The sequence below is a fragment of the Hylobates moloch genome, unplaced genomic scaffold (genome assembly GCF_009828535.3).
Source record: "Hylobates moloch isolate HMO894 unplaced genomic scaffold, HMol_V3 SCAFFOLD_18, whole genome shotgun sequence".
Taxonomy (NCBI): domain Eukaryota; kingdom Metazoa; phylum Chordata; class Mammalia; order Primates; family Hylobatidae; genus Hylobates; species Hylobates moloch.
In genome coordinates, this window is record NW_026652293.1 from 41730247 (window position 1) to 41744933 (window position 14687).

Sequence of the window (14687 nt, forward strand, 5' to 3'; positions counted from 1 at the left end):
AGGAAGTGACTCTAAAGGGCACTAAGAGAAGGATTTATTTTCCAACATAAGTTATAAATTACATTTACTTATACCAAAGTTTAATCTGAAATCCTAACCATATTAGTGTAGAGTCTGAACAGCCCTGACTCAGAGCCTAGGCAGATGTGTGGCTGTGGCCAGCAAGACCATGGGTGGTAATATTTACTACTGATTTACTGGGCAACCTAAAGATGCAGCTGGAAAATATGACTTTACAAACTGATATAAATGCCAGAATTACATAGGCATGACTTTTAGCCACAGGACAAAGAGGCAGCAGTAGCTGAACTAGGAAATGCTGCTTTTAACGCTTTCAAGGTTGGCTCAGAAACAATGAAAACTTTCAGCAGCTCATCCCAGGGAGCAGCAACAGCAATGCATCTGCACAAAGCCAGTGGGCTGTTGGCCTGTTTTATTTTTTTCTTTTCCTTTTTCCTCACTTTGCTTCTTCCAAACTTCGTAGCCCTTTGGCCTGCCTTCACCCATGTGCAAGGACTAGTTGTTACTTACCATGCCCTTTAGTGTCAGATCTGCTAAGGGAGACCGGTTGCCATGGAAATCTGGCCAAACATGTAAATCAACAGTAAGGAAACCCACAGGCTGAGCCTTCTTAATCAGATCCAGGTGACTGTTCAAATATGCATATATACTCTGGCATCTGGAAGAGAAGTGAATTTCATTTTTAAAAGGGGAATAGGGTCAGGGAGCAAATCATTCTATAGAAAGAAACCATTTGTACTTCCAGATCCAGGAAAGTAAGCAGGCTTCTAAAAGCTTCAGAGAAGCTAGCCCACTGTACTCTCAAATCACACTGTACTATCACCAAGAAAGGTGCCACGTCCTAGTAGAAAGGTTTGGAGTCAGAAGACTGGATCCAGGAATGGCTTTACTCTTAGTAGATGTATGGCCATGAGAAAGTTATTCAAACTTTCTGAACCACCCTCTTCTCATCTGTAAAAACAGGTATCATAATCCCTGTCCAACTTACCTCAAAGGGTTATTGTGAAGATCAACAAAGATTATGTATGTGAAGGCGCAGTATTTTGTAAACTGTACAATACTGTACATATGTCAATAATTTACTAAAATCAGTATTCCTAATTGTAATAATGATGATGAGTTGATAAATAGAGAGAAATATAAGTTCCCAGACTCAGGATAGGATTTTGCTAAGTAAAGTGACTGAATGTTATAAATGCAGTTAGGATCAGGAGTTAGAGACCTGATTTTCAACCTAAACACACCAGATGACATTGTGTATGTTTTTTCTTTTTCTTTTTTCTTTTTTTTTGAGATGGAGTTTCACTCTTGTTGCCCAGGTGGGAGTGCAATGGCACGATCTCGGCTCACTACAACCTCCGCTTTCCAGATTCAAGCGATTCTCCTGCCTCAGCCTCCCCGCCCAGCTATTTTTTGTATTTTTAGTAGAGACGGGGTTTCACTATGTTGGCCAGGCTGGTCTCAAACTCCTGACCTCAGGTGATCCACACACCTCGGCCTCCCAAAGTGCTGGGATCACAGGTGTGAGCCACCTCGCCTGGCTTTTTTTCTCCTTTTTAAGTCTCAGTTTCTTCATGTGTAGACTGAGGAAGTCAGACCAACTCCTTCATTCTTTACATGTTCAGGTGAAGAGGAGGTGGAGAGAAGATGATGGGCGTGAGAGCACTACTCAGTTCAGATCTTGGTACTACCTCTCCTAGCTCGGTAAAATGGGCCAGTGACTTAACCTCTCTGACCTCCAATTTTCCCACTCATAAAATAGGTTTAATAACACCTACCTCGCTGGGTTAAATCACACCACATGACACAAAGATGAAAGCTGGTCAGCCTTCCCCTCTTAAAAGATGCTGCTTTCTAAAAGTTCTGAACCAATGATTTCAAAAGAAAGTGAATATTGCAGCAGTTGGCATCTGTGCTACTCCCCACTGGGGTCCTTGGAAGTCTCTTTAAAGGTTAAAAACATGGCTTGTATAATGGCAGAAAAAAAAGTATAGGAAATCAATATCCAAAGGAGGTTAATATCTAAGACACCTAAGGCATTATTTATGTTTTGCATTTTAAAAGGGTTTTAGAAGGAAGGCTCAGTGATTTCTAGTTCTAGTTTGTGATTGGGTGAGTGTCCCCATGGATCCCATGAAGTTGCCAAAAGTTTCCTGTACTTGGTGTAGGGAAACACACCAATGAGTGGAGCATTGATTTTTAAATTCTCTTTTTTTCCCCATTTACCAGTAGAACTCCTTTATTTATTTTATTTTTATTTTTTTCTTTGAGACGGAATCTCACTCTGTCACCAGGCTGGAGTGCAGCGGCGCAATCTCGGCTCACTGCAAGCTCCGCCTCCCGGGTTCACGCCATTCTCCTGCCTCAGCCTCCCAAGTAGCTGGGACTGCCGGCGTCCACTACCACGCCTGGCTAATTTTTTTGTATTTTTAGTAGAGATGGGGTTTCACTGTGTTAGCCAGGATGGTCTCAATCCTCTGACCTCATGATCCGCCCGCCTCGGCCTCCCAAAGTGCTGGGATTACAGGCTTGAGCCACCGCGCCCGGCCAGTAGAACTCCTTTATTAAACAAAAATTGTATGTAAATATTCAATGTAAAAATATAGAAAAGCAAAGCTGCTCTGTGTGAGCATGAGTGTGTAAATGTGAATGCATGTATATTTGTGTGTGTGTGAGTGTGTGTGATGTGTACTAGGGTGGAGGTGAGGGCAGCCCTACCGCCCTACCTACCAGCAGTTTATTTGCTTCTTGCTGCAAGCTCATTCTCATCTGCAAAAATCTTCTTCCTTAGATCATATTAGGAGGAATAAGATATTACTGAGAAAAGGCTTAACAACTACAGTTAACAACAGTTGCCATTCCCTAAGTGTACACCAGACCTTCCAGCACTGCCCAGTTGGGGAGGTACCACTAACATACAGAGGAGATGCTTCAACAGGTGAAGAGACAGGTCTGAGTCCAGCTTTAAACCCTTCTCCTTGTGATTCTGAAGCCATGGACTCTCTGTATCTTTGCTCAGAAATTATTTATCAAAGCCCCAAAAACTCAAACCCTGTTTTAGAATGATTCTATTATGGCTTCAGGAAAGGATCCTCTGAAGCCTCCATACAAGGTAGAGCCAGAACAACGTATCAGAGAACAAGAATATGATAACCTCCTGGTTTTCCATCTCTTTGCTCTCTCTGCTCCTGGTCCAACAGGAATCACATTCACAAAAAAGCCTCTAGAACATCTTTTCTAGCCAGAAGTCAAGAGTCTGCACTAATTCTTGCAACTTTCCACTTCAGAATAGCCACTGCTCTTAAAGTAAAGGGATTTTTTTTTTTTTTTTTTTTTGGAAACACATGTCTATAAATCTTTTCATTCTGCCTCTCAAGGAATCTCTGAGCAGGGCATTTGGTTTCAGACATCTGGGTCAATAAGAACGTATAGGCCTAATTATTATTGATTCGTCATTGTCTCATTTACTGCAGGTCTTTGCAAACAGTGAGATTCATTTAGCCTCTACATATATGGCCACTCATGCACTAATGAGATCCCTGGGGGTTGGGGCATATGCGTACCCCTTTGACTCCTAACCTCCTTGCAGCTGTATGTTTATTCTTTGAATGCAGCCATTCCCCTACATGTTTTTTCAATTATACCTTACCATGTGTGCTATCTGAGTATATCATTCAAAATGAAATGCACTTGGAAGACATTAAACTAACTAATACACATCATTATTCACATAATTTTAACCTTGCATGATGCCTTTTTTGGTTCTGACTTTGTGTCATTTTGCATGTTTTATCAGTTCCTTCTCAAATGGCAGCCTGCCTTCTTCTAGCTACGGAATCACATATTAACTGTGATCCCAAGTGGATCACTCTCCCTCTCGCTCATGAACCCCAGGCTGATATATCCTGTCTAAGAAGGAGAAACTTTTGCTGTCCACATCCCATTGGGTATCATGAAGAAAATACAGTTTCAATAATCATAAAGTGACTTTCCCATGTACCAGCTGGATGATCAGGTAGGCAAACCATCTCTGAGCCATTTGCTTTTTTGCTATTGGGGCTAATACTGTCTACTTAAAGGCTGCCATGAAGATTAAACATAGAGCCCTGAGCACTATAAAATGACAGGTTTATCAATAAATAGTTTCCTCTTCTTTGCCATCATAAGAAACTGATTTCTAGTTTTTTAAAAATCCAAGAATCAAAGAAGATTTTTTTTTTCGGACCTATTGCTTGTAATCTTAAATGCAGACAGCATCCCTGAAATCTCTCATGTCCTCTCCCTCTCCATAAATCACCTAATTCTTTGGGTTCACAGGCTGCTCAGAGAGTATGGTGGTCATACTCTTAAACCAAAAAATCAGAATACATGGTATAACAAAATATACTTGTGCCCTTTCTAGCAGTAAGAGAAAGTCTTTGAAAAGAAGCTTCCATATTGTCTGTCTCTAGTTCCGTACTTCTTTTTTTTTTAGACAGAGTCTCGCTCTGTCGCTAGGCTGGAGTGCAGTGGCGTGATCTCAGCTCACTGCAACCTCTGCCTCCTGGGTTCAAGTGATTCTCCTGCCTCAGCCTCCCGAGTAGCTGGGACTACAGGTGTGTGCCATCACACCCAGCTAATTTTTTTGTATTTTTAGTAGAGATGGGGTTTCACCATGTTGGCCAGGATGGTCTTGATCTCCTGACCTTGTGATCCATCCGTCTCGGCCTCTCAAAGTTCTGGGATTACAGGCGTGAGCCACCGCAACCGGCCTAGTTCCTTACTTCTTAACCTAATACACTATGCATTCTGCCTGCTCCATTCTACTGAAATTGGTACCACCATGAGGAACAATACCCTCTTTGTTGTTAATGCCGATGAACCATTTTGGGCATTTTACACCATTTGACCACTCCTTCCTCATCTGTTCTCTTGTTTCTGAAACACTATTCTCTCTTGATTTTCCTCCCTCCTCTTTGGCTGGTTCTCCTTCTTCAGTTGTTCATTAAACATATGACGTCTTCCAGAGATCTACTGTCTTTCACCATTTTCTTACTCTTTATCTCCTCTTGGATGATCCTAACCTCTTCTCACGGCTCCAGTTACCATCTAGTGCTGAGGACTTCCAAATACATGACCTTAACTCCTGTCCATTTCTTTCTTATGAGTTCCAGGTCAAGTATCCAACCATTCTTCAAGTGCCTCCTCTTAGATGTCCAAAGACAACTCAAGTAAGAATGTCCAATCAGGCTTTCTGCACTCTTTCCTGATTGACTCTTCTACAATGCAACCTTGATTATCATTCCCACACCTATCTAAAACCCTTCAGATGGACACAGCCTTCCAGACATGCTGGAATATACAGAAGATAGGGACAAGACAAAGGAACAGGCATCTTATGACTTCCCTACACATGCCCCTATGCCACCAGGCACTGTGCTGAGCTACTGGTAACCAGTTGGTAGAAAATAAGACGATTTATGTCCTAAATCAGCACAGACCCTTGGTCTTCTAGAGAAGACCCCAATGCCCTGAGCACTTTCTTTTATTTGCATGCAAAACAGAAACCAAAGAAATGTATAATAGGCCAGGCACGGTGGCTCACGCCTGTAATCCCAGCACTTTGGGAGGTCGAGGCGGGCAGACCACGAGGTCAGGAGATCGAGACCATCCTGGCTAACATGGTGAAACCCCGTCTCTACTAAAAATACAAAAAATTAGACGGGCGTGGTGGTGGGCGCCTGTAGTCCCAGCTACTCGGGACGCTGAGGCAGGAGAATTGTGTGAAACCGGGAGGCGGAGCTTGCAGTGAGCTGAGATAGCGCCACTGCACTCCGGCCTGGGTGAAAGTGCGAGACTCCGTCTCAAAAAAAAAAAAAAAGAAATGTATAATAATATCCAGCTAATTTCTGTAAGAAATCTTTCTGAACTAAGAGCCATCAAGAATTTACTGATTATCTTTGCATACCATGGGGGAATGAAAGGTGTTAATATTATCACACTGACTGTCTTAGCTCAGGGAAGGCTAAGTAAATAATTCAGTGATAGACTTAATGCCCCAGTTGTCAGAATGAGGGTCCAAGGTTTAAAAAGTCATAAAGGCAAAAAGGGGACTCTCAATACAAAAGAGCAGAATGGAAAGAGAGAAAAATTTTTAGAAGTGAAGTCTGAGAGCTCCCAATAATCCTCATTTCCTCATCTAGAATTAAATGAGATAATATATGTGAAACTATTATCACTAAGCACAGTGCCAAACATACTGCAGATTCTTAATAAATGTTATTGTCCTTTTTTCCCCTTTCTTTGCTTGAGGGGGATTTGTACAGCCTTTAATGGGAAGATTTAAATATATCTGCGATTTGCGATATAGAGGACTAGTGAATTTTAAGAAATTGATATTTAGTGGGATTATGGGAATTACAAAAGCAAAAGAAGTTTGAGGAATAAATCAGATCAAGAAAAATTAGCTGCCCTCAGAGGAATAACAGAAAAATTCAGGGAAAGTAGGAAAAAAGAAAGGTTGAGGAAAAAAATGTACTACCACAACAAAGACAATATTAAGGGCTTTGAAACCAATGTTGTATATCTCCTTATTTATCTACAATTTTCCTTAGAGCACTTATCAATGGCTGGCTCTATATGTATATATGCATATGTGTATATGTATATAGTATGCATATTTGCATGTATGTACTACATGTATATATGCGTATGTGTGTGTATATTTTTATGAAAGCAAAGACTGTTTGCTTGGTTCATTCATGTATCGTAAATGCTTAAAAGATACTCATCAGACAGATGAGCCACAGACCCTGGATTTTAACTTTTGCTTTGCCGCCAACCTTGAATCTAGCACTTGTGGATTACGCCAAAATGTTCTCACTAAACCCTGTTGTCACCAGAACCTAATTCAGAGACACTGTTAATTAAGAACCTCTAAGAGAATCAAGTTTAGAGGAAAAATGTCAAAATTTATGATCGACATAAGGTGATCTCTGCTAAAGAGTGAAGTATCTGCAAATTTGGCCCCACATGAAGGGAAACTTTGGTTACCAGTTACATGTACGGTCACATCTAATTCTTGTTTACTTAATTTATAAGCTTGCAAAACACTTCTCTTCAGAGATGGGGCCTAAGAGGATTATTGTAAATCAAGAGTATAAAATACTCAATCTGTTTATCAACACTTGTTTCCACAGTTTCAAACAGGATTTGCTGACCCTAAGCTCTGAGATAGGGGTGACCTGCATTGCTGTTTTCAGAAAGCCCCAAGTCATAGCAAAAGAGACACATGGTTCTTGATTCAGAAGGATTTGTCCACCCTTCCAAACAGCTAACTTCATTTCAAAAGCAGCTATGCCTGTTTCTTTCTAAGACCTGAAGCATAAAGGGTCCCATAGTTTTAGAATATTGTACTCATAGATCTAGTAAGATACAGATGCACTTTCCTTTGTAAGACAATAAAAGAAAAGTGGAAGGAAACCGAACTAACATTTACTGGATATCTACTAAGTATGTGGGCTGGACATAAAAGAGCCATCAAAATATAGACAGAAATGAAGTCAAGAGCATAGCTGAGATCATCTTGGAAGAGATGGCAAAGAGAGAAGAGGGCCAGGAAGCTAGCTGTGACAAACGTTAATGTTAATGGTCAAGAAAAGAACTATAAACTCAAGAAAGCACGTTAGGAAGGAGGAATCAGAGATATAGGAAGAAAACAGACAGGGTGACATTCCAGAAAGTCAAGGAAAGAGAATGTTAAAAGGAGGAAAAAGTGATCACTGATGCCCCATGCTGCTGAGAACTAAAGAAAGGGGAATAAAAAACATCCTATGGACTTAGCAAAATAGAGGTCACTGATAACCTTAATTTGAAATGTTTCAGGGGGCTGATGGTGACAGAATTCAAACTGGAGTAGGTAAGGAAGGAGTAGGAAGTGGGGAAATAGAGACCAAGAATACAGGTGATGCTTTGGAGAAACTCCACTCTAAACAGAAGGAGAAATACAAGGAAGTAGCTGGAAGTGGGTTTGAAGTTATGTGAAAAGAGGTGGGATTTAAATCCAGTTCTGACTCCATCACTGAATTCTGTAAGTTGCTGCTTCTAACCACCCTATACTGTTGTTTCTCTGAGTTTGCGTGGTAATCCATAAATTCTTGCTTCTTTTAATTACGATTTGCAACAGAAGCTACTCAAATGAAGTTTATCTATAGAAGAAAGTTCTGGAAGTTTTGAGTATGTCATTGCAAAACTAAATATTCAGTAAGTTTGTGTTACACACGAAAATGTTTATATACAGATATTCCTGTGACCTGCTTTCATCCTATTAATGCCTGTAAAATGAAGTAAGTAGGGTAGTATTATTGTAATTTATGGATGAAGAATCTAGTAGTCATTGAGACACTCAGGGCAGAACAGGTACAAGAACCCAAGGACTCTAATTCACAGTCCCTGTCCTTGCTATTCCTCCATGCTTGCCATAAGAAGGCAGGCAAGGTATGAATGACTGACATCTGCTGCTTGAACCCAGAGCAACCACCACCAAACTTCTTCCTCTTAACAATCATTAGTAGTAATAACAGTAGTTGATATGGTTTGGCTGTGTCCCCACCAAATCTCATCTTGAATCTTAGTTACCATAATCCCCATGTGTTGTGGGAGGGACCTGGTGGGAGGTAATTGAATTATGGGGGTGGTTACCCTCATGCTGTTCTTGTAATAGTGACTTCTCACGAGATCTGATGGTTTTATAAGGGGCTTTTCCTCCTTTTGCTCAGCACTCCTCTCTCTTGCCACCATGTGAAGAAGGAAATGTTAGTTTCCCCTTCCACCATGATCGGAAGTTTCCTGATACCTGCTCAGCCCACAGAACTGTAAGTCAATTAAACCTCTTTCCTTTATAAATTACCTAGTCTCAGGTATTTCTTCATAGCAGTGCAAGAATGGACTAACAGAGTAGTAGTGGTCATCATCATTGTCAAAATTCAGTTTACAAAGCCCCGTCAAATGCATTACCTCTTCTAAACTCAAAATAAATCCTTAGAGGTGTCTCGGGTTGATTCTCCATTACTATCCTATGTTATAATGAGGAAAATGGGTTTCACACAATGATACATGTTGGAGCTGAGATTTGGATCCAGGTCTCCAAACTATAAATCTAGTGCTCTTTTCTTTGGCTTAGTGGTTTATAAACACTTAATCCCTTTAAGAAAATAATGACCGTTATGGCCCCTTTACAGAAATACATGCAGAATTATGTAATCAGCAGAACAGTACACAATTTAAAGAGGTTCATTGATGATCTGAAATTAGGAATCCCTTTTCTAGGTTATATGGTCTCTATGCCAACTAATATGCTAGTTGGTAAGGTTATGTCACATAATCCCACTCAATGGTAATTGTAATTAATGACTAATTGCAATGGTATTGTAACTAAAGACTCCTAGAAGGGAATGCCTATGAAGCTTTTCTCAAACTCCTTGTCAAGATCAATCCTCCTTTTCTACACAGCCTGATAACACACTATGTATATTTTAGTACGGTATGCATTTATTCTGCTCTGTGCAGGTGTGCTGATCCTATTAGAATGTAAGTCACTTAGTAGGATGGAAATGTCGAATATACTAACTACAACAATCATTTATTTATTTATTCATTTTTTATTTAAGTTCTAGGGTACATGTACACAATGTACAGGTTTGTTACATATGTATACATGTGCCATGTTGGTTTGCTGCACCCGTTAACTGGTCATTTACATTAGGTATTTCTCCTAATGCTATCCCTCCCCCTCCCCCCACCCCACAACAGGCTCCGGTGTGTGATGTTCCCCAACAGTCATTTTTATCATTACCATTTTTTAGTCGAACACATATTACAGCTTGACTCTTAATCATCACTCTGTATCACCCACTATTCTAATTCATTTAACTTTCTCAACAACCTTATGAAATGTTTACTATTATTCCCTTTACAGTGAGGTACTAAGGCACAGAGGTTAAATAAATAGCCCAGAAACAGAAAGTGAATAAGGGACAAAGCTGAGGCAAAGGCAATTTGGCTTCAGAGTCTATCAGTGGCCACCTTAGACTATCTCTCTTTTGTCCTGTGCTAGCTAGCTACATGGGTTTCTCTGATAATTCTATAAAAATATCTTACTTTACTTAAACAGCCTGACAACTAAGCATTATCAGCATGAAAATCCATTCATTTATTATTTTTTAAACTTTTTATTTCAAAATAATTTCAGATTTACACAGAAGTTACAAAAATAGTAGACAGAGTTCCCTTTTACTCATCACCTAAGAAATTACCATAAATAACAATACTATTAATCTCTATTTGAATTTCAACAGTTTTCCTCCACCAATGTCCTTTTTCTGGTCCAGAGTTGAATCCATGATTATTTACTGCTTATAGTTGTAGTACCTCCCTAAGTCTCCTCCAATCTAGGACAGTTCTTCAGTATTTAAGTTTCTTAATTTTCCTTTGGAGCAAACTGGCTAATAGCTTTGTGGAATGTCAATCTAGGTTTGTCTGATGCTTCCCATATTTACATTGAGTGTAATCATTTTGGGCAAGAACATGGCAGAAATGATGCTGTATCCTTATCGGTGCATAATAAAAGGAGATACATGGTATCAGATGTTATTGCTGGTGGTGCTAACTTTCATCACTTGGGTAAGGTGGTGTCCGCCATACTTATATACTACTGGAAAGTTATTATTTTCTTCTTCATATTAATCAGTATCTTGTGCTGAAATCCTCTCGGTTTATGAAAATATCCTGCTTCCCACTTTTACTCACTAATTTTAGCATCCATTGATGATTCTTGCCTACAACATTTATCTCTGTAGTGTTTACCTAATGTTGATTTTCTATTTCCATTATTTCTTCTACATTTATTAATTGTAAGGCTACTGTCCTGACAGTGAAGAGGAAGACCTGTCATTTCTTCCTTGTTTATTTCCTTCTTCAGTAATTTACTTATGGAGTTATTTACTTATGGACTTACTTTATGCTATTACTGTTTATTTTATCCGAGTAGGCCACTGAGAGATTCTTAAAGCTGGTTCCAATGTACTTTGACAATTCCTTGTTGAGTAACTTTTTTCTTTCTAGCACCATAATTTTACTGCCTCAGCGTAGACTCAGCCATCTTTCTAAGAAGTTCTGATTACTTTTATTGGAGAAATGGGAGAATGGTACTTAGAATCTAGTACCTGTGAGCTAGGTACACACATTGCTACTATCATGTCATTGCTTCCAGGCCATCTCAGCAGAGAGAGCTAGGGAGTACATGCATGTATATTCATGCATGAATATACATATCTATATTTACTTATATTTATATCCGGCTGTCCCTGTGTGTGTGTGTGTGTGTATATATATAAAATCATAAGTTGATATTGACACCATAAGGTTCATTCTAACCTTCTCCTTTTCCCATTTGTGAGGAACCTGGCTCTCATTATCCACAATATATTGATTTCTTCACTCAACTGTAGCATACACAAAAAGAGTTGTCCCTATAGCTAACATATACACCTATGAAAAACAAATTTACCAATTAGAGTATAATATTTATGGATGGTTATTTTTCTCTTTAGCCATATGGCATACAGTCAAAATATTCTTTCCCAAATTCACTTAGGTTCTTTTCTTTTTTCTTTTCCTTTCTTTTCTTTTCCCAACCCCCTTTTTTATACACTAGGTTCAGTTTTTACTGTGTGCATTTCATTTTGCCCATGCCAACATACACACATATCCTGGCTATCTATCTATCACCTGTTTATTGGGGTATCAGGGACATGACGCATCACAATAATTCTAAGAGTTATAGTTATATAAAAAGGTGTACTCAGAGAAGTGTAATTTCTTCCTACTACGATGGTCCCATTCCCACATTCTTTCCACCCCATTCCTACCCACCCCCTATAGGTAACTAATCTCATTATTTTCTGGTTTAAACTTCCTGTATTTCTTTTTTTTTTTTTTTTTTTTTTTGAGACGGAGCCTCACTTTATTGCCCAGGCTGGAGTGCAGTGGCGTGACCTCTGCTCACTGCAACCTCCACCTCCCGGGTTTGAGCAATTCTCCTGCCTCAACCTCCCAAGTAGCTGGGATTATAGGCACACATCACCATGCCCGGCTAATTTTTGTATTTTTAGTAGAGATGGGGTTTCACCATGTTGGCCAGGCTGTTCTCAGTTTCTGACCTCATGATCTGCCTGCCTCGGCCTCCCAAGGTGCTGGGGTTACAGGAGTGAGCCACCGCGCCTGACCACTTCCTGTATTTCTTTTGCAAAAATGAACAGATACACATGTATTTTCTTATGTCTTTCTTTTTACATGAAAGGGAGTATATCATAAATACTTTCTGCACTCAACTTGCTTCAAAATATTCTAGAAATCACTCCATATCAGTTATTATCTTCAGTTTTACAGATGAAGAGACAGGCATAAAGAGGTTAAGTAACTAGCTCAAGGTCCTGTATCTATTAAGGAGTAAGGCTGGGATGTGAAACTAAGAAGTTTTGACTCCAGAATCCATGGTCCTCCTTCTACATCACAGTTTCTTATCCATAGTCCCTGGGTATATTCTTGCGGTATCTCTAGGTTCTCTAAGTTCTCTTACATCATTTAAAGAATTAATACATGTATCTTCTGGATCATCCAGATGACTATCTTTCAAGCACTAACAGGCATTTTCATTGTCCGTAGGATCTGAAAATCACCCAACTGCCCAACGGGAATTCTCTCAATACAGTCACACAAGGAAAACTTTAGAGGGAAGAGAGACAGCAGTTACCTGGCTGCGGCCTTTACTTGTAGTTCTGGAAAAGCAGCATGGCCTTGTACCATGTGGTCTATCTGAAAAATAAGAGACATGGGTCAATTTTATAGCTTCTTGAATTTATGTATAAGATAGAAAAATTTATATTAAAGTGAGCATATGTTTCTTTCAACTCTTTGTCCATACGGGTTCCAAGAACATTAAAATGCCAATGTAGCAAGAGTGCCTCAGCTAAAAGAAATTTAGCTTTGATTAACCTACTGCTAGCCTCTTAAATACATAAAACAAAGAAGTGTAGAGAGAAGAGTAAAAATAAATGAAATTTCCAAGGCTAAACTGGTAGAAGCAGGTTAGCATCAGGCCCAAGAATGAGGAGTAAGGAAGAAAGGGTAACTTATGTCAAATGGTGGGGGGGTCTGAGTGTTAAAAGCACCAACCTTTTCTGGATCACATCATTTCCCCTTCTTGATCCAGGCTGTCATCCCTGGGCAATGTCAAACCTTGAATTACTCACTGTGTCTTACTAATGGAGAAGCTGAATGAAAGAGACTATGATGAGGGTTTTTGAAAAAACCCTCATTAAAAAAATTTTTTGAAACCCTCAGTTAAAAAAAAAAAAATGAGATGCCCCAGAGCTGTCAAGAGAAACTCTCCTGACTGAACAATCATCACATGGGAAACACAGCTCTCCAAGGACAGAAATGTCTGAGCTCTGCAGACAATCACCTCTCATTTGAAATCCCAGGTCTAGGATCTTATTCCTTAATCCACTTGGTGGCTCTAAACAAAATAGTACGAAATATGTATCAGGGACAGAAATGTTTCTCCATGCAGTACTCTGCTTGCTGTAACACACCCAAGCAACACTGTGCTTGAGTTCCTGAACCTCATCTGTGTATTTTCTGAATGTTTACTTGAGTTTCTAGGATGCTAAAACAACCATTCTGATAGATTTATTTTCATTCCAACAAGGAAAAGATTTGCTCTTTCGGCTGCACAGGGATAGGCTCTCTGAGCGTGTTTCCTGAGAGCTAGGGTTGTGTAAAGAAGATAATTTGTTCAGGAGCCACAGAGGCCAGGGTTGGGTTCTGGCTCTGAATCTCACTAGCTGAGTGACTTTGTACAAGTCACTAAACTGTTTTGAACTTCCACGGCCTCCTTTTAAACAGGAGTTCTAGGAAGTTAAGTGTGTCTGCTTGATATGGTTTGTCTGTGTCCCCACCAAAATCTCATCTTGAATTGTAGCTCCCATAAATCTCACATGTTGTGGGAGGGACCCAGTGGGAAACAACTGAATCATGGGGGCAGTTTCCTCCATACTGTTTTTGTAGTAGTGAATAAGTCTCATGAGATTTGATGGTTTCATAAGGGGTTTCCTGTTTTACTTGGCTCTCATTCCCGCTTGCCTGCCGCCATGTAAGACATGACTTTCGCCTTCTGCTATGATTGTGACGTCTCCCCAGCCACGTGGAACTATGAGTCCATTACACCTCTTTTTCTATATAAATTACCCAGTCTCAGGTATGCCTGTATCAGCAGTATGAAAACGGACTAAACACAACTATAGTGCCAACAGTAGTATAAATGATATCACGTGAAATATACTGACTCATTTCCCATACATCAATACTAACTTAAGCATTGTATACACATTACTCTATTTCATTTATTCCTTATAGCACTCCTATGAAGAAGATACTATTCTTCATTATGGAGATGAGGAAACTGAGCTCAAAGAGATTGAATATCTTGCCCAAGGTCACAGTAAAGTAATGACAAATCTAGTCTCAAACTGAGGTCTCTATATTTTAAGACCTTGTTCTTAACCACCGTGTCATATTGTCTACTGAACTTCCAAGTATAAGTTGTTGAATACCATTGGTGCAGTTTT

The 14687-nt window shown here is 39.7% G+C and overlaps 1 protein-coding gene across 11 annotated transcripts in view; it reads right to left on the reverse strand.

The window, feature by feature from the left end:
* The window catches only part of FGGY (FGGY carbohydrate kinase domain containing), a 478411-nt gene that overhangs the window by 150559 nt on the left and 313165 nt on the right, over positions 1–14687 (reverse strand). For all 11 annotated transcript variants that reach the window (XR_009210731.1, XR_009210732.1, XM_058430526.1 and 8 more), the window contains 2 exons: positions 12812–12873; positions 532–679 (listed from right to left, as the gene is read on the reverse strand). Coding sequence is in view for 9 of the 11 variants with exons in the window: in XM_058430526.1 (XP_058286509.1) it covers positions 532–679; positions 12812–12873 (210 nt within the window). In the remaining 2 variants the exon portion in view is untranslated. The remainder of the gene's footprint in view (positions 1–531; positions 680–12811; positions 12874–14687) is intronic.